The sequence below is a fragment of the Pyxicephalus adspersus genome, chromosome 10, assembly GCF_032062135.1.
Source record: "Pyxicephalus adspersus chromosome 10, UCB_Pads_2.0, whole genome shotgun sequence".
Classification (NCBI taxonomy): Eukaryota; Metazoa; Chordata; class Amphibia; order Anura; family Pyxicephalidae; genus Pyxicephalus; species Pyxicephalus adspersus.
Genome location: NC_092867.1, coordinates 24,639,419 through 24,665,797, shown reverse-complemented (window position 1 = coordinate 24,665,797; position 26,379 = coordinate 24,639,419). Strand labels below are relative to the sequence as shown.

Here is a 26,379-nt window from a genome sequence, read left to right as displayed (position 1 = left end):
GGTATGGCCTATTTCTTGTGTTAAGTACAGCGCTAGTTATGTTAATTACAGTAAAATAAATATACTTGTATATCTGTTGTTGGTTTGGGGCCATCTTGGGGCAACTAACCAGTCCGGAGCTCTTTCAATGTGCTTCCAAGAGATTCCATGTACATGGCTCTTGTTTTTAGAATTTGCTCACAGTACAGATGTACCGTACATCCCGAGTATAGAACAAATTTTTCAGCACCCAAAATGTGCTGAAAAAGTCACCCTTGGCTTATACTCTAGTCAGGTGCATGGGTCCTTCCAGAAAAGCACCCTGTGCCAGCCGATTCCCGCTCCTGCCCCCGCAAACCCCTGCTGACACAATAATTATTAGAGGTCGGCAAACTCCGGCCTTTAGGCCAGATACGGCCTAGCCAGTAGTCTGATCCGGCCCAACGCCCCCTAGTTTTTTAATGGTCAGCAACCCGCAGCTCTCGAGCCCCCTTGTTGTGGCTCCCTTCCCTATTTACCGCAGCCGGCGTTAACACTTCCACCCCCAAGGGTAAGGGGACACTCCCTTCAGGGGTGTTCCTGGTGGGGGGCAGAGCCATCAGCGTGGGACTCGAGAGAGTCCCTCATTGAAAGGAGTACCGTGTCTACGTGTTCCTGGGTGCTTACACGTGGGACACGGGACTAGATGCAAAAGCAGTAACAGAGAGCCAGGAAAAAATTAAAGTAAGTTTAAAAGTAAGTTATATCAACTAATGATGCATAATTTATCAGAAGATTAATAAATGATTAGTAACTAGTCATATATTAATGATTAGTTACTATTACTAGACAGTATTTATTTAGCACCATCATATTACTCAGCTATGTACAAAGTCGATACTCATGTCACTTAACTGTCCCTCAAGCGGCCCACAATCCAATGTCCCTACCATAGTCATTTGTCATTAATGTAGTCTAAGGTCAATTTTTTAGTGGAAGCCAAAAAACTTAACTTAAAAAAATAAAGAAGTGAACCTTACTTGTTGAAGTGAAACTTACCAGTAGCTGCAGCATTTCCCACCCTCGGCTTATACTCGAGTCAATCAATTTTTCCTGTTTTCCAAGGTAAAAATAGGTACCTTGGCTAATACTCGGATCGACTTCTACTCGAGTATATACTGTAAATGAACAGTCAATAAAATAACCAATAAAATGTTTTCAGATTATAATCTTATAGGATATGTTGATTTGGGGTCCTCTTCGATGTTGAATTCTAGTCCTCTTCGGCAGAGATGCCATGATCAAAAGACTTCGCTCTCTAGCACAGGTAGAAATCTAAAGATACATTTTCTCCTGGCAAAGCATACCCAAAATCCAAAGTCTGATTTCATTAGTGAAGATTTAACTTTACTACCAAATCAATCAATCAAATCATATTTTACATTTATACATGAAAGTCACAAAACTATTTGTTCCAAAATAATGTTAAATAAAATTTGAAGAAACACATAAGGGATCCGGAAAGAGTACACTTTGCATTGACTCAAAAAAGTGATAAGCTCTTCTGACATCAAATAGGTTGTGGAGGCAACATTAACAAGGCCTGGACTAATTCTACAATAGCCTTGTGGAGCATGTAAAACGGATATCACAAACCAGCTCCATGCAACAAAACTCAAGACTTTCTCAGCAATGAATGATTTACTTTGTCTAGCTTGACATTGATCCCATGACCTTCCAGTATTTTTCCCCTGAATTCATTGCTGCTACACACAGCCTTCAGTGTCTCAATAACCACAAGAGGCAAGCCTTCAATTTATATTCCATCCACTTCGCCATAATAAATAATATATTTTACACTCAGACTACTGAGCGCTTCAAGGGTCAAAGCTGCACATCCTTTTGCCACTGCTCCATCCATTGTGTTATGAAATTAAATGTGATGCATAGGATCAGCTCTCTGTAATATCCTAGGATGAGAAAGTAGGAACAGGATCATTTACTAATATTCTGTCCTTGGGAGTAGTCAAAAGAGCCAAAGAATCTCACTACAGAGCATTAAAAGGAGGCCAGCGGAATAGATATCCTTGCTGATTATTCTGTTAGATCATTTATGGTAGACCTGCGAGATCCTTAATGACTTCATACAAACAGCTGGAGAAAACACCATTTATTGGCCTTACAAGTGACATCCAGTTCCTTTGATACGTGTACAAAATAAATCTAGAAATAGATGTAAAAATATTTAAGACATTTCAATGATTATTGTTTTGAAGCGTAATGTCAAATTCTAAATGATTTCTTACTTATAAATTGCATCACAAAATGAATGAAGTATTACTGCTTATGTTTTGTCTTTTATCGACTATTTGATATGTTGGCTCTTACAAACAAGTTCCAACTGAAAACATGTTTTTATTGCCTTTGGGTAGACCCACTAACACTGATAACACTATGGTAAAAAAAAAAAAAAGGTTGAAACAAAAAACAAAACCCAATTACACCAAAATTAACAATATTATGAAATACACAGATACACTGAGGCTTATTTATAATGGAAGTTGAGAATATGCACACACAGCTAAGACTCACATTATTTGCCTAACCATGTGCAGATAGAAAAAACAAGAATTTGCTATTCCAATAATTGGATAAATAAAATGAATATTCACACTCAAACCTTTTCAGCCATAGTATATAAACACATATCCTAATCTAAAACACACAAGCACCAATTTTTTAAGCCAAAAAGAAAGAATCATATCTTATACATTGGATAATATACATTTATTGGTCTTGGGGCTGCCCATTACCTGGTTTAATGGACAGCAAGTCCTGTGCCACCCACTAGGTACCCCATCCAACAGAAGTGATGTGCAATTTACTTAGGAACCATGGTGTTCAGGGGGGGCACAAAGTCAGACAGTGAATGTGAAATAAAACATCAAATCTGAGATGCACAAAAAAAGCACTGGACCCAAAAAGTCACATTACATCAATGGGAGCTTGTCAAGACATAAGGCATAATGATCCATAGATGACAGTTTCAAAAGGGCAAGAATTTAGCAGCATAACTTTTGTGGTCACACTGTGATATTTGGATGGCATTTTAGGAGCAAATATCACATGGGGGTTTGTTCATAAAAATTGTGTCATAGGAACACAGGACAGTTGCGAGTTACAACCAACCACTGCCAGCTTTAATTTCTCAAACATGTCCTACAGAAATGACCAATAACTAGTTGCTAAGCTACACTTCCGATTTCATTGTCTACAAAACCAAATGGTTAAAATTAAACACTACTACTACAGGGAGCCATAAATTAGGGGTAAAATAGGAATTTCAAAGGGAACCTTTCACCACACAAGCACAAGGGTCCCAGGTTCCCATTTTTGCCAGAATACTAAATGTATTTTCATCATGTGTTTGCATGGGTTTCCTACATCCCCAAAACATTTGATATGTTAATTGCCTTGGCAAAAAAAATATATATATTTTGTATATATATATATATATATATATATATTATTGACATATATATATACACATATATGTTGGTGCTGTATATATACAGCACCAACATCAGAATGAAACCATGTTCCGGTAGAAAGGCACAAGGTCTCCATTTTTCCATTGAGTGATTATGGCTGAGGTTGAATTGCCATGTTTCAGCTCTATTCCTTGTTTTCATCTCTGTTGGAGCCTAGCCAGGAAGTTTCCAGTGAACTATATAAAGCAAAACCATATGTGTGAAAACCCTGAGCTCAGCAACACCAGGGTCATCCTTGCATCGCCTGTTACAATAGATGCAGCACACTTTTTACCATGTAAGCACGTTAACAATAAAAGAAGGAAAATAGACCTATAAAGCCCAACGTTCAACGACAGGGAATCTGTGTAAATAAACCCAGCTCAGTTACAAATTGAAGGAAGTGAAACATTTGTTTTGTTCTCAACTTGATTGCAAAACAATAGTGGGCCCCAACCTTTTCCTATTACATAACACAAAAAAGAGATTTGTTTCACCCTTTCAGGAGGACCAAAATGCTCTGTAACCTAATAAATAAATATATATATATATATATATATATATATATAGGCAATCTGTTTTAGATTGTCACCAGGCAAAATGCTTTTTTATATTCACATAGATGAAAAATTATCTGTTCTTGTGCAACCACCTAAACTGAAACAGTCTAAATATGAAAAAGAAGGAAAATGGAGGAAAATGGAAGAAGTAAAATGTTGCATCGTTTCCAGTGAAAATGAAAGAGGCAAATGTATTTATCTTCATTGCAAATTATGTTACCGTTCTTTTCATAATAGCCTTTAGTAATCTGCAACTGTCCTTTGCTGCAGTGGCCCACCTGAGCTTGACGCCATTTTTACAGGCAAAAGCAGATGTCTACTTACATGGACAACAGTGGCTTACTTTGAAAAACATTTCTTACAAATTCTTTGCACCTCTACTTTGTTTATTACATTATTTCTTTCCACACTGCATTTGTTTTCTTGTTTCAGTGTAAAATGATTTTCAGCAAGTCTTGAAAATAATGCTGATCTCTTTAGAAATTCAGTTCCATCTTTTCCCATATAATGAGATGAGGCAGAAGAGAATACAGTCCAGCCATGGTGAATACCCCCCATACACATACCCCAGGGACAGGGAATGTGTTTTTTGCAAGATTACCAGGTGAAAAATTGCAGACTAAATAAGGATAGTCATGTGGCCTCTATACAGTACACACTCGCTGTATGAAAATTAAGGGAAACAGTGCTAAAGTGTTTGCGCACATATTTTGGAAAAAAAACACATTACCAGGAAATGTTTTACTGGTGGATCTAAATAAATAAAAGTAAAAATGGAGTAGAGTGAAATACTACTTAAAATTACAGATTCATAGAATAAAAAAATATATATATATTTGTTTGCGAACTTGTGCGGGGAGAGGGGGGGGGGGAGGGGGTCAGGGAGAACTTGGTAACTTTAACTGGGATTTAAAAATTTATGTTATTTTTCATTTCTACACACTTTTTATACATTTGTGTTTTGTATCATGTGCCCAAATATTACTTTATAAAAAGTGTTTACAATAGTATGTAAATTACATCTACAAAACTTTGTAAAGACAATATATATTCCTTACCAATACCAAAAATGTGTCAACGAAAACTTTAAAAGTATCATTTATATTGGAAAAATAAAAGCAATATCCCAAAGCTGGCTTGGAGAAGGAGGCAGCGATTTCCCGGCAGTTTGCACAACAAGCAATCTGGATTGGTCTGTTTGCACCACCAACTATGAGTGCAGAAGTGACACTGGAGACAAAGCTAATCATGTGCACACTTCTCTCCAGACAGTTGGGCAGGCCTTGCTCTCATGGTGGTGCTACATAGAGGTAAAATGGAAAAAGAACAGTTGTTTTCGAGTTTGGAAGCGTCTTTAGTTGGCAGCTGCTCACTTAGGACTTGGAAACACACAACGACAGAACATTAGAACAGGAGAGTTTGGCTGAAAATTGAAACTTAGAACATTTTCCACAAATGTTTCCAAGAACTGCTACACCCTAATGTTTAAGTACCTCTGTCTAGAGCACTGAACAAATAGGTTGTGCTGTTAAGCTCCATTCATGTTACACACGGGAGCTTGTCAGACTTGAGAGAAAAAAAAGTAACAGCTTCATAATAATAATGTGTTTGGCCAGATGACAGTAAGTATAGAATTAGTTGTCGTTGGTAACAGATTACAGTGGGTGAGACATAATTTAACTTGCTTGCATGTTCAAAGATAAATCTACATGTAAATTGTCTAGTAGGACTTGTACTTCAGTGCAACTAGCAGTCAATATTCAGGGAAATTGGTCTAGATGTCAGGAAAATCAATACAAGATAGCACAGTACACCTTTATTCTTTCTCTAACTTAGAATATCTTGTACAATGCTCCAGAATTTTACTAAAGGCTGTCCATGCATGAACTGCTCAGTTTTTTACTACTATATTATTAGAAAGCAGGAAATCGCCTATGCTTGTATATGAATAGTGGTATACAGGAATCAGATAACCCCCCTCCCAGCACTGGCCTTCTAAAATACAACTTACAAATTCTTAATAATCTTTATGGTATCTTCCTTATGTCTGGCCATGTGGAATGTTTTTGATATCACTTCTGCAATACAATTCCCTGGATTCCTGAATGTATATGCTGGACCCATGGGACACAGTGATGCTAGAGATTTATATTGAGGCACCCAGTACCTTAGAACAAAGGCATTATGCTCAGGAAACCATAAAGTTGGGGCACCATGAAACTAGAGCATCATAAAAACAGTGGCATAATGACTGGGGGCACCATGCTTGGGGGCACCATAAAAGTAGAGCATCATATAACTGACACAATTCATTGGGGGCATTATGAAGTGAAGGCACAGTAAATGGAAGCCCTTTAATATACAATGACTGGGGCAAGCATATAATGGGTGCACATGGCCTAGGCGAAAAATGAAACATACACAAATCTAGGGGATAGCAATATAGGTACCTATAGTCACACCCAAAACCCAACAATATTACCAGAAAGACCATGAGTTTCCAATGACTTTGTACTGGAGGCCGCACACAATGCAGGCAGGTAAATCCTGTTTTTAGAAACAAGAACAAGTGAGGAGGGTGGGCTAGAGATTGAGTAACAAAAACAGGAATAGATTTGCTCAGAGCTAAAACAGCCCCAGGGTGCACGTCTTTAAAGAGAACAATATGAGGGTGCGGTGAAAAAAACTGTCATTGTTATAGTACTTATGAGTGTTTAACTGTACAATCAGGACACTTATATAGAAAATACCAAGCTACACTTCCCTGTGTATTAGTAACACACGATTCTACTATGTCAGTTGTTTAATAAACATCTGAATTGGCCACTGTACATTTTTCACTATATGACTCAGTGTAGGGACAGAGATTATCTGTGTGAATTATGACATTTTTATGGTATGTTGTAGATCTGGGTTGGCGGAGACGGCTGCTACGGATGTCAGGTCTGTAAAGCATGCAGACACATGTTTGCTTATGCAACTCTGCAGTGAGTAATACATGGGATTTAAGAGAGGCATTTGTGGCCAACAGTAAAAGGGAAGATGAAAGCCACTGTGAGAAAGTTCTTAGACAGTAAACACAACAAAGGGACTTTATGTGAAATAATATATTAAAACATATTTACTGTATGTACTAAACATACTCCATATATTCTACATTTCTACATACGAACACCATACTACAGTTAAAGAAGAATTCCAACTTACCAAATGTTTTGTTTTAATAAAAAAGTAGCAGAAATGGAACTCAATATTTATATACTGTTAAATCTGAACTACAGCCAAATTTTCAAGTGCCTTTCAGAGCTGGAGAAAGTGAGGCAGGGTGAGATCCTCTGTCAGACAAGTTCCCTTAACTTGAGTGACCTCCTAATGGGGACACGGCTTTTTAAGCCTTCACTGTTCCAAAAAAAAAGGCTTTTATTATTGTCTGTTTTCTTGTTAGAGAGGTTTGACCTCACTTTCTGTCCATTTGACCAGACACAAATTAAAGACAATTATCTAATAAAGACAGACAATTACAAAACCTAAAACGTAGAAATTGACTTTAAAGAGACATGTTCATTTTGCCAGTTTAGTAACAGCATTCACGGGTTGCCCAATTCCACAAAACGGCATATTCTTCTATCTCTGCTTATTTGTCATAAATGGGGCTTCTGATTGAGGAGAGGACATGCTGCAGCTTAATGTTTTACTGCATGGGTTAGACTGGCCAATTACCAGGACCTAAAAAAAAACTGAAGGTTGGAGGCTTTCCATTGAAGATTTACAATGGATTACAAGTTAGGGAAACTTCCCCTCTTTGGTAATTTTGCACAACCAACGAGGATCTTTTCATTCATTCCAAATTATTTCTTAACCAGGTCCTAAATAAGGTTGGAAAGAAAGCCCTCAATGTTATTATATGTATATACTCAAAACAGAGGCAATTTCCTCTTTTCCTGGAAATTCCCTTTAAGTCCCATATACCCTGTTGTGCAATGTGATACTTTGAGCCAGGATGCAGAACCCTAGTTGTGGTATGCAGTTTTCTTTTTGGATCCTTCTTCCTTGCAGCTTCTCAGAATACCAGTACCACTCACAAACATTTCTTGGTCAACGTCTAGTTCTGCCATAGAAATATCTACCATAGGCAACGGAAAAGAGCTCAAACCAATAACTTTACCATGAAAAACTGTAAACTACTGCTGGTTGTGTCCTTGTTTTTTTTTTTTTTTTACTTTTCAGTTAATTGATGGCTGTCAAAAATAATAGGATAGAACTAGAAATCTCTAAATAAAAGTTTTGGAAAGTAGTAGAGTTGGAAATGTCGATAACCTTTGAAAGTATTTATTGGCATTTGTTTTCCCACAGCAGGGATTTCCAATCACGTTCTACCCAGGTTCAAGTTTTACATACAAGAAGTCAAATTTCAATGTACACATGTTAAATGATCATCAGCACAAGATAAATGATCAGGATCATCTTGGGTGAAAACTTAGGGTTTGTACAGCATACATGTAGTTTATTGATCGGCCTTGGAGGATCAATGAAAGGCTGAACGGAGTTGACCAATGTACTTTTCTATAGAGAAAAACATGATCACCACTTGTTTGACCTTCTTTCTCTCCCCTCCATAGAACAAAATGGTGTGGTTTATACAGTGCTCCTTCATTCCAATACCTTAACTATCAAGAAATAGTTTCCAGCAATATTAATCTAAAATTTGCACTAGGAGCCTGGTAAGGATACAGACTACAATTAAATCCAGACAGTAGTTCTCACACTTTCAGGGAAAGCTGGAAAAACATATTTGTCTAAGTTGGCCTTTACCTGTGATGACCCTCTATGCCCCACTACCTGCACAGGAAATATATACTAGCTGACTCAGGAGCCTGTGCACTTACAAAGTCAGACAGTATTTTCTCAGTGATATGAAAAGCACGTCTATTTGGATCACTGCCTCAAGCAAACAACATAAAAGCAAACGTGCCAGAAAGAGCCTGCTAAACATCGGGACTTTGTTTTTCTATGGATTCTTCATGTTAACCATTAAAAAGTCCACACTGTCATAAAACCAGTACTTGTCACAATGTTATTTAATAACAGCATGATACTGCAACTGGAAAATATTAGCAGTACCTTCTACTTTATATATTACATCTTTTAGGCTTTGTACAGATGCTTGTCTCAGGTGAAAATCTGTAGTATTTGTACAGCTGTCTGCCAACGTCATTTTGTGATCCCGTGCAGGAGCTTTCGGGACTTCAGTGGCAGTATCCTTGCCATAATTCAATTTTGTTTCCACTTCACCTCAGTGCTTCCACTCCTTATGTGCCATTCTAAATAATTTTTATTAATAAATATTCCAACTACTACAGCTGGACCCACTCCTAATGTCTGTGCCACGTGAGTGAACATCTAACCATCACAGTCGTAAAACTGGGTATTGGTGGTTAAATGCTGCAGGATCTACCAAAAATGAAATATAATTGTTAGATGTATTGCTCTTCAAAGGAAATATCGAGATAAAAACAGGAGGTGGCATAAACTAAATGCTCTTAAAAGTGCTCAATCATGGGGCAAAAAAATTGTTTTTTTTTCCCAAAACTAATTAAATTAGTGTTGGACCTTAAAGAAGAATGCAAGTCTGGAGATCTGACATCTCGTTGCACTTTTTCTGGGTCAGATACTCAACAAAGGATCAGCCCTTCCAAAAATGATCAGATTTTAGCACACGCTGCTTTAATTTATTTTCGATTAAATCTCTGACCACGCTCTTATATGCTAGCAGTGTCTCTGAACAGCGTCTCATTCTGCAGCTATCACATGAGAGTTTTTATATTTTTTTTTAATAACTGGTAAAACTTCTATCAATAAAAATGCAGAAGAGTTTTGAAATGCCATGGAACAGTAACACAGCCATACATGAATCAACCCTAATTCAATTGATTTATTTGATATAAATGTTGCAAATGAAATCAATGTACTTCCACATACCACAAATTGATGCACAGTCAATCTTTTGGTATGGATTCTTTGTAACTGAATGAAATGTAAATCAATTCCTATATTGGTACTTGATCAATCTTTTAATTAGTATAAGAATATTAGGCATGTATGCGCATTTTTAAAAATTGTGAGCATTCTCAAAAACCTGTCAGATAGTTGTTTGATCAATTATTATTAAACAGGATTTACATAGCATCAACATATTACACAGCGGTGTACATTAAATAGGGGATCAATGAGAATATTCTGAACTGAATGAGATTCTTTTGATTCCATACGAAATATAAATTGCTTTTGCCTAATGAGATTCATAAAAAAAAAAAAACATTCAGATAGATGACCTGCTGATTAAACTGAATCGAACTGTATGGCCAGGCTCAGATGTTCACTCAATGTAAAAAATACAAAAAAAGCAAATAATGTATAGAAAAAACATCATACAACACAACGTTGCAAACAAAATGCTACTGTTTATACAAATATTGTTTTCACTGCTACTAACAAAAATTACATCACCTAATAAACTTATGGAATGCAAAATACTAATAGAAAACAAAGTAAATGAATACTTGCTTGTATTCATAAACAAGGATCTGGAGAGGATGTCTACATGGAGTCATGAAATATTGCTCACACATGGGATAGAGAGATTTCACAATCATTGCCATCACCTAGAAGGCCTTGCTTCACTTTGCTGACTCATCGGTTTCTCAAGGATTCTGCACATCTGCATTTCAAATTACACAATCTTCTACCAGAAGTGACACTACTTCATCCTTATTATAAAAACATGACAGAATTACATTTAAGGTGCATTAAAGCAATCCTCTCCTCTGACTGTTGTGCTAAATTAAATGGCTCTTATAAAACTAATATTCTGAGTACAAATATTTATATATCATACTATCATCATGCTAGCAGGACATCAGGAGCTGGAGCTGGGATACATACCCTACACCTCTGTGTATAGAATAGAGACTGTTTTCAATTTCTTTTGCCTGGGATTATTGCTAATTTACAGTGTAATAAGGGGGTAGAGTAAATAAAATTTGTGCTTGGAAAGTCACCGTTAAAATGAAAAAAAAAAAAAATGTGTGAACTACACAAACATTCAGATAGATAGGGAGAAATAATTACACAGATAGCTATCTGTATTCTAATAAACTTTCTGCCTTTTCTTTTTAAACTAGTTTGCAAGACCAGTTCACATCTGTACAGTCATGATAGTGAATGTGTAATACCATGTGTTGGGCTAAGGCAATCATTCAGTGAACCGCTTAACACACATCAGCATAACAAAAAAGGTGCAAGGACTTATTTGATGCAATGAACCACAACACAAAGCAATGCATTGATGTGTGTTGGGGTTAGTTGATGCGCACATCCATTTTTTTATTGTTTTTTCTACTGCATATGTTCTAGTATAAACAACATTGTTACATAGATCTTTCACATTGTAAATATTAGCAATGATGCCACAAATACCTGACATGGCAAGATTAGATATAAAATACAGCACAGCCAAGATAAATGCAGGTTTGTTCCAAATGTTCTGGTGTACAGGTTTATGTATTCAGCAACTATGGTTAAACAGAAAATGATATTGTTGTATACTTAAATTTTACTGGCTCATATACAATACATATACAATATACATACAGAATTTCTCCTGCTCAAACTGTTGAAAAGCAGCCAGTCTATCAGGGAAGGTTTCAGACATTAAACAGCAGGATTCAGGCGGTATGTAGGTCACAAGTCTGGCTTTAGTACCTTCTGGAATACTTTTAAAAACTACCATACATTTCTGTTACACACTGCATGGAGGACTGTCTCATTACATGACTCTAATCCAGGTCAAAAACAAAGTTCAGAAGGCTTGTAAGATGCGGTGAAAAAAAACAAAACACTTATCTATATTCTAAATTTCAGAGTTACTAAAAGACGGCTCTAGCCACCTTTTTTTTTACCCAATAGTACTAAATAAAAAAAGTTTCACTGGTTTAAAAATGAACCCCATCCTTATGTGTGCATATGTAGAGAAAGACATAGATTATACTCTTTATAACCCCTCCTGAGAAATGTGTAGCTAATAACACACACCTGAGAATAATGATGAATAATTTAAAGGGTAGAGGGTATGGAGAAAGTATACCTACCCAACTCATGCAACCCTCCATTCCCATTCAAGCCACAAATTTACTGGATTCCTGAAGCCAGATGTGGTATTACATCCTACTGACAAGAATCTGCTTACTGCTGTCCATACATGTACAAACCTTCTATATAGGTGTCTTCCATGGCAGGAAACACTTGGTGGATGAAAAGGTGGGGATAGTGCAAAAAAAAGGGATGCAAACGTTACATTAGACTGCAGATTCAGAAACCCATTTAGAATGCAGATGGGGGAAGAAAAGTGGTGTCAGATACTGCAGATAAGATTAGGAACTCCGATTAGATTTCTTTGCTCCCTGCATAGTTTAAAAGGTTGTTCCTGGAAAAGGAAGTGACAGTAAATCTTTCCCAACAGAAGCTCAGGCTGAAGCCAATTATTTTTGCTGGTGCCTGGTGTGATTAAGTGCATTAGGCCATTAGACTGACAAACAAGATCTCAACTGTACATTTACATTTCTCCATGTTGCACCATTTTCAGAGCATGCAAGCTGTAGCACCTGTTTGTTGTGCTCCTACAGTCTCCACCAAGCATTCCTCTCTATTGTGAAGAAACCAATGCCCATCCAATGGCGTGAGCTGATACATCAGGCTCTGGTAGCCTTTTTAAGACTAGAAATAGGGACCATGGGCCTGATTTAATAAGCCTCCTAATGGCTGGAGAAGATACAGTTTCATCAGTGAAGCTGCATGATCCAGCAAACCTGGAATGAATGTATTTCAGGTTTGCTGATGAAAGTGTATCTTCTCCAGCCTTAGAGAGTTTTAATAAATCAGTCCCATAGTGTATAGTGTTCTAGAAGTAAGTGAATGAGAATTAGGGCACCTGATTTCTGTATCCACATACCTTACCGCCATGACACTTCATGATCAAACACCATCCAAACATGATCGTCACCACTGTACACAATAAAAGTCACGGAGACCTGCTGTGCTGGATTTCACTGCCAGAACTTTGAACACTTGTGCAATACAACAAACATCTGACAGCTCAAAAAGTTGTTAAAATACCTTTTCATCTAATCACTGGTATGTTTATATTTATAACTGATAGCAAAATGATTTGAATAAAAAATAAGTAAATAAATAAACTGAAAAACTACAGAAAAGCAAAAGTCCATCTAGACCAGGGGTGTCAAACGGCCGGCTGCACGTCTATAGGGATGCTGGGGATGTCTTTGTGTGTGAGAAGGCTCTGTAACAGTGGGGAGTGGGGAGCGAGGCAGAGAGGGCAGCACATCATTCTCCTATGCCAGGTGAGCTGTAGCTTTCCTGTTACTATAGTCTTGTAGTGCAATGTTCTGCCATTCAATGTCTCATTAGCTCCAGTCACTTCTGTGTCATACGAAGGATATATATATAAATAAATAGATGTTTAGCTTTTTATTTGTTAGTAGATCCTTTTGATTTAAAAACATTTTTTTGAGTTTAAAATTAAAAAAAAAAAACTCAGGCTTCTTGTGGGCTTGTTCCGGATTGAGTGTTGAGCGGGACCTCTTTGTTTCTGTGTGGGAAGGTTTTGCACCTGGTGAGAAAGAGAAACTTTAATTTTTTCAGTGGATTTTGGGTTTGACCCCCGACTTGGTCTAAATTTTTGATTTCGGCCCTCTGTGTGTTTGAGTTTGACACCCTTGAGCTGGACTGATTGCTTTTAAAAATGTACTCTTCTCTTCTTCATAGCACCTGATGAAATACTAATTGATAGCAGCACTTCCAAACACCAAAAGGGCCCATGACTAAAGGTTCAGAAATCTTTGTTGCATTTAGCAATCATATTCTTCTCTCCAAAGTGTATGAGCTATTTAGACAAGCATTGGTGGTATCTGTGCATGCCATAAAAGAGATGCGATTGTAAATGCCAGGCTAAATGTTGCATAATGTCATCTCGTCTTTTTTTAGTTTGATTAGTGTAGTGAAGAACTAAAATTTTAGTTATTTTATCTATGACCTCTAATAAGAGGATTCTACCTTTCTGTGTCACCCATACAAAAAATGAGGGACATACAGGGAAAGAGATGATATTGACATTTAGGTTGTCATATGTGGCTTTGTTGACCTTCTTTTGAAGGTTTTGACCATCTTTCGCAATATTACTTACTGACCAGAAACAAGAAAGTGGGATGGGGATCGCCAGATCTTTTGACCTGCTTACTAGTTCCAGACCAATGCTATAGACACTGGATTAATATGACAGACAGGACATCAGTATTTTTTACAAAGAGAGGTAAGCAATGGCAGCCTCCACATTTCCTCACTGCAGGTTTCCTCCCCTGAGAATTCAGCCCATTGCTGCATCCACCTCTCTCTTCCCTAATAAAAGCAATATGCATTGTTCTTATGAGATCATCAAACAGTGCAGCAAGGTCATTCTCAGTATGGGGGAATAGCTAAACATTCCACCATTGCACTTCCAGAAAAGCAAAGATTTGATAATCCCCTTTTCTTGCCAACAATCCAATTGCACGCTTTGCTGTCCCAACAAGCAAGAGGTTAAAACAAAAGATGAAAACCATGCCAAGACTGTTTTCATTTTTTTGATGAGCGAATGACTGCCAATGAGAAATGCAGGAAGCGACTAGGGGGGAGCTGCATCCTGCTTTAAGACAGAGGGGTTTCCAGCTCACAAGGAACAAAATAAACAGGCCTGGAGGAATTACAAAATGAGACCCAGATGTCTGAAAGCTTGCAAGTCAAAAGAGCAACATCCTTCTACAGCTCAATGAGGAAGGACTGGATGACTTTTTAAGATGCAACAAAGTCAGCATGTCACGAACAGTACAATTAAAACATTATTTGTCATGTTCGATGTCATCTTCAACCCCAGACATTGGTTATAGTGCACAAAGAAAAACAACAATTCATATACTACTGATGGATAAAGATTTGCTATATATCTATTCACCATGGATGAATAATAAAAGCTGAAGGAAATGTATGTGTTAACCATAGTAACAATTCAACTATAATTTGGTAATAATCTACTCATGTATTTATGAATTCATTCAAGTCAATAAAGTATATGCAGAGCCATGTGTAATGAGGAAGTGTTAAAACACCCTGTAAAATGACTATTGCACTGTATATTGTTAGGGTAGTTTTCCTTTACTTCCTGGCTAAAAGATGCAAAAGGAAGTAAAAGGAAACACCTACAAGGATGTCTTCTTAAACAGTTGTAGAACATTTGACAATATTATTAAACGGGATTTATATAGCGCCAACATATTGCTGTACATTAAATAGGGGTTGCAAATGACAGATACAGACAGTGACACAGGAGGAATAGAGGACCCTGTCCTGAAGAGCTTACAATCTACGAGGTAGGCAAAATAACACACAATAGGAGGGGAGATGACATTAGTCTACCTCTTAAGTCTCCCTACTATTCACATGAAAATTCTTCAGCCATAATAAAGGATCACTATGGAGGTTTGTAATGGGGTAATATAGATGGGGGTCTCGCACAACATTAATACTAAGGGTCAGGAATTGCATTTTTCACCCTCCCATATCTAGGTTTTTGACATGCTGTTTATGTATTTTATTCATCATATTTTAAGCCTGAATTGCTCAAACTGCTCAAAAGTTTTCTTCAAATAGCGCTTTACTTAAGCTGGTATTGCATTTAAACTACATTTTATTTAGTGTAAAACTGCTCATTCACACTTTCAATCACTTCTCCAGACACAACATCTCACCTAAGCCAATACTGCTTGTTTTCGGGTCCACTGGAGGTGTCATGGAAACAGGAAATCAGTTACTGGTAACAGTGAGCATGAACACTGAAAGCCTCAACTTTCTATTCTGCACAGCAGCTATGTTACAGAGTAATGAGCGCTGCATCAACCAGTAAGAAAACATCTCTGAGCAGCTAGCTCTAAACTGATAGATAGAGCAGGGGGCAGACCATAGAGCTAAACCTGGATTAAATGCTACAAGTCGCTCCAGAATGCAGATTAATGGCTGCATCTTTAAGATTAATGAAACATGTGGGTTTAAATGAATATTTACTACTTGGGAACTAATGCTGAAAAACACAAATAAGGTAAATATAAACAAACAAAAACATTAATAATATTCAAAACTCAAATGCAATATATATATATATATATATATATATATATATATATATATATATATATATATATATATTTACATATATATACACACACATACACACATTTATTTTTTTAAAACTATTTACCTTCAGCACACAAAAGAAATGCTTGCGTATGCATTCTACATGGGGGAATGAAAGCTGTATTCCTGTTAAAACGGCAGCTTGGTACACAAACAGCATCTTGGCAATGAAATTTTGCAGGGATTATAGGAAGCGGACTAGACAACTGCTATTTTTTCTACCAATATATTTTATATTATTATATTGCCTAGTAACATTACATCATATTTATGTACATTATAGATTTAGGTACAGCATAAAACATTGATAAATATAAACATGTTATTCGAATATGTATTTTAAAAAAATGCCTAATATTTGGCTTTTAAATCTTAGCCATCCTACAAAAACACCTAAAGACAAAACTATAATAATCTACATATTATATTGTAACCTCTAATACTCTGGGTCCTCTTCTCCTCCCGTATGATTGTTTGTACAGTACTTATCAAATATGCAGATTGGTCATTTGCAACCCCTAATGTACAGAACTGTGTAATATGTTGATGTCTTATAAAAAATACTATTTTCATGGTAACAATTAGGTAGTAATATTAATTTAAATGTATTCTGTAGACAAAGGCTCTGTAAGAAAAAAAAAGGCTCTGGAGCTTTTAACCCAACAATATAATAAAACAGAATTTACAATTAAAAAAATGTAATTTGATTTTTTATCTACCTGACCTCCAGGAAGGCACCATTGATAGGTAGTGCTCCCACCTACTCCTACATTATTACTACAATTGCTTTAACAAAAGCACATCATGCCATTGTTGTAAAAGGAAAAAAAAAAAGAAAAAAGAAAATTGCTCATAAAAATAAGCCTCCTTTTTACATACTGCAAGTAAAGGACTCTGCGTTGCTCATAAAAACACCCAGCCAAGGGGTCATTTTCCCAATATTTAAAACTTAAAATCTTGTATGGGTTGCTATAGCAACACAGGCACTTTGTCTCATCCATATGTGGAATGACAGATGTCCAATGTACACAAAACATTGGATGTACCATAAAAACAGCATTAAACATTCTAAATTATTATATAAAAATCCCACTGTACAATTATACCATGAGGATAACAATTTTCAAGGTGCAAACTGCCAATTTCATGTTAGGTTGCTGCTGTCATATCAGTAAAACAATTTAAATTGCACTGAATAATAAAATAAAAAATCAGCTACAGAAATAAAGTCCTCATTTGACTGACCAACAATTAACATGAAAACAAATCCTGATAAATTTTCTTGAAAGGGTAAATCTGTTGGCTATAATCTAAGGTTTTTATTGTCCAGTGCTGTGTAATGTTGCTGCTTTACAAAAACAAAGTTATTAAAACATGCAGTTAGGTTCATTGGCTTCTCCCTAACAATTGACCTTAGACTACATTAATCACATATGACTATGGTAGGGACATTAGATTGTGAGCTCCTTTGAGGGACACTTAGTGACATGACTATGGACTTTGTACAGCGCTGCGTAATATGATGGCGCTATATAAATACTGTGTAATAATAATAATAATAATAATAATAATAAAAGATGGTAAAAAAGAGAAAAGTATAATAAATAAATTTATGATTTGTCAGCAAATTTTTGGCATGTCTTGGGCGATTCTAACATTCATTTAAGGCCCCCACTTCCTTCCCGAGGTACATATGGCATTAAAATGTGCTATGATAGTTTTACAATTTTTGGAACTTTTAACTCTACACAATGACATTATTACTATTTTGACACAAACAAAATAAAACTATTGGCCCAATTTAGACAATAATTCTATTATGGAGCCATTACCACACAAAAATATGCAGGAACACCCAGTTACCTTTCTAATGAAGTCAATTTATTGTCTGAGCACGTAAGGCAAAAGGGGCCAAACTACAGCCACTGTCATCACCATAGCAACTGCCAAAGTAGGATCTTCAATCGGGCAGCCATGTTCAATAGCCTCAAACACATCAGCTAAAAGTGCATTTCTAAAATCCATAAACCCAATAGTATGCAACACAATTATAAATAAAAAAAAGTGCCCATGAAGTCTCGCATAAAAGCTAAATTGGCAAATTTGCATGAGAAGTGTATTCTATAAATACTCCTGAAAGATAAACAAAGTACAATAGAGCCTTAACATTTCCAGGATGATTACACTGCACATATGGTTAAAATTAACAAGGCACTGCACAAGGTTTGTAAGCGGCAAAAAAATATCAATTAGCCTTCCCAGGGTTCTGCTAGAGCAGCTCCGCCATAAAGTCACTGCGACAGGATAGGTCATACAGTAATTTACTACGATACACAATCTGAAGTTGAGACATTAAATTTGGCAATAGCCCTGGGCACCGGGGTGGGGGTGGGGGGGCATGGGTGAGCTAAGAGATGCCAGCTGTACAGAATTTCCTCCCAGCTGTTTGGCCTCTGTCCATACCAAGACGGAGAGCTGCTGGCACTGAGTGAATGGGGAGAGGGAAAAAAAAATAAAATAGCTTTGAAGGAAACAAAAGGATAGCTATATAAATATGTAAAATATAAAAAAAAAATTAGTGTTCCACAGAAAATGTGGACATTATTTGAAATGTTTATGTTTTAATAATAAAACAAAAATAATATTCTAATATAATCTTATATTCTGAATGACAATGTTTGCAATTTACGAACTGTACTAGAGACGGAAAAACAAGGGAGGCGCAGCGTGACGTCAGCATAGTCCTAAGTTGTATGAGGCAACCATTGCCGAGCCGTACGCTTCAGTATTTGTGACATTACAAAAGTCACCCCGCTCCGCGAATACCGATTCTCATCCGTTTAATTTTATTTGTTTATTTCTCAGATGCTCTGTAGGTAAGTATGACATTACCTGTTTATTTTCTTTACCGGTTATATTTGTTGGCATCAAATAGTTTGACTTTGATAACTAACAATTACTTGCTTGGTTTTAGATTCAAATGAAATAAACCCATAATGAGTGAGAAAAAGCAAACAAATATTTTACATTTATTTAGTAATACCAAAGATAATGCAACTAATGATAATAGTAACAATAGTAATACTTCACTTAACCCTCAGCTGAATCACAACCTCTACAGTCCTTGAAAACAACACAATGTGCACCATATAGAATAAAAGAAGGCTGAGTGGATACTATGGTTAACAAAATGATATAATAATGCTTCTTTATTAATCATGGGGTGAGGGTAGCAGTACAGAAAACTAAAATCTGTTAGTTATTCAGGTCCCTAACTGCACAGTTGGGAATCATGTTGCTATTTTCTGAAGGGGTTAAATGAAATTCTCTAAGTAACAAGAAGAAATGCCTGGTAGGGAATCCAGAAGTCTTAATAAAACTGTAGTACTGTTTGAATGATTTAGTATCCTGGAGAGCACAATGCTGCATAATGTGAAGGCAGCCGGCTGACCTCAGTGAACCTTCTGCAATGCTGGGGGAAGGGAAAGGATGCCTGGCCTATGTGTTGTCTTCTATCCCAACACAGACACTTCAGTGGGATATGAACACATGTAAGGCCTACTTTAAAAAAAAAAAGCCAAATAGAGATTTTCAAAGTTGTCCATAGTAGCCAGCCAGAATTCATCCAGGGCTATATTATTTGTTAATGAGTTGCTATGTATATTACGCACGCCTACTGAGCAAAATTAATTCTATGAATTCTATGAATGGTCTATGAATTTCTTTAGTTACTATGCTGCATATACTGCCAGACCTGAGCACTCCTAAATACTTCTGATGCAGACACACATTTATTGTTTTTAGACACAGATAAATTAATAAGAAAATAGGAAAAGAATGCTCAAACAAATCCTGCATACACAAACATATAACCTAATAATATAAGGAATAATAAGGCTAATAAAATAAGGAACTATTTTTATAATAAATATAATATAATAAAAATACCCTAGGTACAGTTATAATGTCTTGTACTCATAACCAAATCTGTACAGAGCCCCCTGGATCAAACGTATGTCTAGGCCTATTATAAAAGTCAATGGTAATCAAATACATTTATTAGCACTGTTCTTTACTCTCAAAGATTATATGGAATTAATTTTATCCTATAGGTCAGGCTCTTACCAAGTATGAAATTAATGCCCCTGGTGGTATCCCCCCTATTATAAATGTGGCACAGCAGGGCTAAGAATTTATAAAGTCCAAAACATCCTGCAGCTAAAATACTTAGTTTTGGATTGAGGGAGGGTTGAAGCCTCTATCAAAAGCAATGGGGAATCTCTCCAATGGTGATCTAGGCAAAAACATTTTTTAGAGTGATAAAAAAGAATTAGAAGTTCACCACCCATCCTTCCTTTCCATAACACCCAGGTGCTTACTCATCTCCTTCAACAGTGGTGGTCTCCCATATTGTTTACATCCTACCCAGCAAAATCAAGCAAGGAGCCTCCAGTGTGGTAACATTCCATAGACTTGATGATACTAGGTGTACCTGTACTGTTGGAGCAATACCCTAATCAAGCCTACGGAACGTTACCTGACCTCATTGAATTTGGAATACCAAGACAAACAATGCAAGAGGTGACTGCCATCAGAGGAGTTACAAAAACTCTTAGGTGAGAGGTTTTGCTTGCAGTAGGTTGGGGGAGGTTGGGGTCAAGATGAATTTGTTTGTTAAAATAAATAAATAATATTCACTTTTTTAGTAAAACAGAGAATATTTAGCATATTGGTAACTGCTAAACCAAATCCCTCATTAGACTTACTTAGCTCTATAGCTAAATGTTCATGACACACAAATGTTTTATGCCGAATCTTGGCTGCTGGGCCCCATGACGGTCACAAGGGCTGATTTGGCTAACATTACACTTCTGAACTATAAAGTACAACCTCTTATTTATGTTTAGGGAGGGAATGTTGTAAGTATAGTGGGAGAGTGTAAATTGCAGGAAGCAGAAAGTAAATCAGGACCAAAACATGACCTTTTAAAAATAAAATGAGATGCAAGCTGTGGCACAAATGAGGGGTTCTCCTGTAAAAAAGGAAACAAGAACAGAAAGCAGAATGAAGCTGCAATGTACTGTAGTAAGCTAACCTGATCATATTTGTAAGAATGGGCCTGAAATATACAATTGGCTGTGACACCTTACAGAAACTACATGGACAGAACCATCACCACCTACACTGAGACATATACTGCTGTGTGACACTTCTTTCCTATGTTCTTCACCTGCCAGAAGCCATTTCTAATGCCATACAACCCCCCATGAGAAATGAAGCTCTAAGAGGAACTGCACAGCTAGAAAACTACAGTAAATCACATGAAACCGGGTGGTGGGGAGAGCTGACAATGCCACAACAACATGACTGGAGAAGAAGAAAAAGGGGGCTATACTGAGAGCACATCTGTAACTATACATCCAGAGACTCAGATTGTTTCTATTAAGCTAGGGGGATGGGGGAAAGAATAATATATCACACAAGCAGAGCTGAACTGGGGCCTTCTGGAAATAAAAAGGAGGCTGTTTTATGATCAAACACACTGACAGTTAACCCCATCCTCCCTGGGAAAGCAAGGATTATAGTGCATTGCGATGCTTAGCAGCACTGGAGAAAAATAAAACAATGGAAGCTGGATGATCATGATAATGAGTTGTAATGATCATAATAACCTTCCCTCCTCCCGCCAGTTATTTTTCTGTCAATGTTTTTTTTTTTTAAGGTACACTCTCAGCACATGTGCACATTTAAAGAGACACAGCCATTTTCCCTTTTTTTGGAGCACAACAGCGTTTGAAAAAAGCCTCCTCTACCACTTCAATGGCCCGGCCAATTCTGCGTATATCAGTCAGCGTTTCTATGTATGGGGGGCATGGAATCTTTTCCCAGTATTCGGACCAAGTGGCACGATCGCATGACGGGGGGCAATATCGCCACTTCCTCTAGGCTCCGCCACCAGCCAACATGGGGAATTTTGGTAGCGCATACGTTGGAAAAGAAAAGGCAATTTAATGCAAACGGGTGCAAAAAGGTGACACAGAAGTGCTTACTGTCAATTTTCTCAAACACATAGTTATGCAGCCCACAAATGAATATTGATTTCTCACATAAATTAAGGAAAATACAGGTTAGAAAGACTACGTGATGACTCTCAATAAACAAGACCCAATTTAAGTGACCATTGTGTGTATTAGGCCTGTTCACCGCTATTTTAAAGTCTCCAACCAGTGACTAGTAACAAGGGGAACATTTTGGAAGCACCACTAGGAAATCACAGATATTACAAACCTAGATCTTTACTTACACCAACAGTGCACCCCCCCCCCCCCCCCCAAAAAAAAAAAAAAAAACACCTTCACTATATTCTATGTTGTATTTTCACTCAGTACATACCATACAGAATAGGAATTGCACTGTTTATCCTAAAGTAATTTTTTCCATACCTGCCCTTATATATTCTTTGTTATTGTATTCAACATATAAGAAATATATATTTATAGAAATATGAATCTACCACTAGAAGGCGCTCTACATTCCACCACAGTTACTCAGCCTCCCTGCTTAACAACTGCTGAAACAAGGAATCAGCCACACAGGGAGTGCATTGTTTTTATATGAGCTGACCTGCAATCTGAGAAGTACAGACCAAATATTGTTTAGCACTGAAAATTAAGCAGTATGTAATACACGAATGCATCTCCATATTTTTTTTCAAACTGTATAAATAATGTATTTGTTGTTTAATAAATTATTTTCCTTATGTTATTTGATACAAATTCTTTCTGAATACAGAATGCTTATTTTTGTTTATTCCACATTAAGTATTATTATTTTGGAATATGCTTTTCTGAAAACAAAACACTGTATACAAAACTATAAAAAAGAATTCATTCAGTGAAATGTAAAATAAACACCAAAAACATTTAAAATATTTTCCAAAACAACCCTACAGATAGAACATTCTTTATTGTTTATTTTACAGAATATTATTCTATAAGACATTCATGTACAAGCCCAGCACAAGATCTGATATTGATTATAACAAATGTATGCAGTCAGGCAACATCCAGGACACAGTACTACCTTGTAGTATCAAAAAAATTCAATCTTAGGTATAGTAGAAGTCTTTTTAGCTGTCTTAACCAAAAGCTCATATATGGAAAAAATAGGTATAAAAGGACCCAAAAATTTCAAGGAGAATTGTTCTGTTCTAAGAAGACAACTTAGAACTGACGGCACCACTAAATGTAACACAAGACAGCATCCTGCTGTTTAGGACAGACAAGGAAACAAGTACTAAAGTGCAAAAACAAAGTAATGTTGGGACTACACAGGCAGTAAGCCACAGGATAGAAGACAGGAGAGGACACCCAACCAGTAAGGTACTCCATAAAAATACACAACAACTCCTGTGTCGCACCACACTAACAGCCTATATTGTATACAAACCCTGCAAGTAAACAAAGAGCTATCTCAGTGCTTAGAACAGACATCTGCTGTAAATACAACTCCCAGCATGTCAGCCCAGGAAAGGCAAAGAGCAGCTGTCTAGTTCCTGTGGAACGACTAGTCCCAACAAGCCTTAAATACCTGATATATTTAACAAACATCTCAGGGCATGGACAGGGCTTCTTCACCTGCTGAGGAACTACAGGTTCCAGCTATGGTGGCTGCAAAGTTTTCATGTGGGGAGTCACTTTGTTGCCTTAAAATAATGTGGAAAATCAAAAGTCCCAATAACAACATCTAAGCAAGTGGGTTCCCAAAGGTAGACAATACATCATTACAAAAAATTCCAGCATTGGAAGTTTGCAACACAAACCCCTTGTTTGCATACTCACCTCTCCTGTGCCAGGATCCTCTCAGCCTGGGATCACCCTAGGTACCAGTGCTGGATTGCTAATGTCAGAATCTACTGATAAAGCAGCAGAGCAGTGACACCAGCAATACAATAGAAACAGAAGCAACACCAGCAACCCAGTAACACAGCACCAAGACCACATGACCCAAAACATGAACAAGGAGCACCCAGGCATAGGAGCAGGGACACCTGACAACAAGGAACAGGGACACGAGGTCCAGCAGCAGAGCAGTGGGAACCCAAAAGCAGAGCAGGGACCCTGGAGCAGCAGGAGCAGTGCAGGGACCCCAGGCTCCCAGGAGCAGTGCAGGGACCCCAGGGTCTCAGGAGCAGTGCAGGGACCCCAGGCTCCCAGGAGCAGTGAGAGTTCCAAGCAGGGCAGCCCCAGTGGTCCCCGCAGAGCCAGGGAAGAATCTTCTCTCTGTAATCAGACGTCAGCCCCCTGATCACCCCGGGCACTTACCGCTAGGTCGGGGTTGTTGTTGTCCCGGTGAGACACAGCTCGTATGACCCCGGTTCTCCATCCCCAGCGTCCGATCTGAGCAATCTCCCCGAGCTCCGGCAGCTCCTCTCCTCCTCCTGCACGGACCACACACACAAAGCGCTTCCCAACCAGCTCCGGCCGCGGTCCCAGCGCCATGGCCTCCAGTCCCGGGAAGAAAAGACAAGAGGATCCAGCGAGTCCTCTTTCCTACCAGCGGCCGCACATTCTGCCACAGCTCCCCGGCTCCCAGCTGCTCAAGTGAACTGTGTGCCGGTGTAATGTGGAACAGAGCATCCCCCGCATCCCTTTACACGTGCACGCTGCTCGCTCGCCCCCGCAGCCGGGCAATGCTGTGTGACAGCGGGCTCAGTACAAGGCACTGCAATCACAGCCTGGCACCGGATACCAACCCGGGACCGGGCTGCCTGAATACTGATTTGTTCTTTACATCAGCATTTCCCAACCTTTACAACATGGAGCAATTCTTACAGGTCTGGGGGAAACCCCCGCTAAGAATAACTACATCTACTACAGACCTATGTAGAAGAGATCTGAGATATAAAATGTAACTAAAGAAATCTGACCCACAGGGCTGCTGTATAACACAATATTTATAAAAAATATAGAGAAAGTGAACAGCAAATAATAATAATAGCAAGAAGGAAAAAGCACACATACATTTGTAGAGTTACATCACACAGGTGATTAGGAAGGAGATGCCCATTTATATTGGTGGTTAGTGGAGAAATGCCAGCTTAGAATAGGGCCTTACATTGGGGGTCAGTGGTAAATACCGGCTTACATTGGGGGTCAGTGGTAAATACCGGCTTACATTGGGGGTCAGTAGTAAATACCGGCTTACATTGGGGGTCAGTAGTAAATACCGGCTTACATTGGGGGTCAGTAAAGTAATGCCTGCCTACATATGGGATCAGTGCAGAATTGCTCCCTTGTATTGGGGGCAGGGGTAAAATTCCTGCATACATTGGGGATCACTGAATACCCTCTTTGAGTAGGGGCCAGTTAAGAAATCCTGCTTATATTAGGAAATAGTGGTAAAATGCTTGCTTACATGAGAGGGCCAGTCGAGAAGTGCCCCTTTATACTGGTTGTCATGTAAAACGATCCAAATATTCTTGGTAGTTTAGGAGCCTCCTTAAATTCCTTACAGTGCTGGTCACTTGAAATAATATTTTACTTATCACAGATTAGTGGCCAAATATCTTTTCCTTGTAAACATTACACTATGTTTGTATATTCACCTCTCCTGTGCTGGAATATTCAATGCCAAAGACCAACTGTTCCTGTTTCAAAATATACAGCACATGGAAACTAGGGAAATCAACTGCTCCTACCAGACAGTATAGACAGGATCATGACCTCCTATTTCCCCACTGCCATTAAAATAATACAGGTAGCTCATGGACCAACCAGCCCCAGCTTATGATTGTATAGTAAAGGAACAGAAGAAAACTGCTAAGATTATCCATGTGCTCTCTGTTCCTTCCAGTTATCTGTTCAGATTGGAAGCAATGTGCAAAGCCAAATAGCATGATAGGCTTCTATTACTTCCTCTCCTAGTGCCAGTCCTATTGTGAGTGAGGTACAAGTGACTAATAATTTTCATTTAAATAAAGGTGTGGATAAAGGTTTTGTCTGTGTGGGACAAGTCCAACAGAAAGCATTTAA

At 37.8% G+C, this 26,379-nt stretch overlaps 1 protein-coding gene across 1 annotated transcript in view; it reads right to left on the bottom strand.

The window, feature by feature from the left end:
- Nucleotides 1–24,949, bottom strand: part of JMJD1C (jumonji domain containing 1C) — a 201,500-nt gene extending 176,551 nt beyond the window's left edge. The window contains exon 1 of the mRNA XM_072423118.1: nt 24,670–24,949. Coding sequence (XP_072279219.1) covers nt 24,670–24,846 — 177 coding nt within the window. The 5' untranslated portion in view covers nt 24,847–24,949. The remainder of the gene's footprint in view (nt 1–24,669) is intronic.
- Between the last annotated feature and the right edge of the window lie 1,430 nt (nt 24,950–26,379).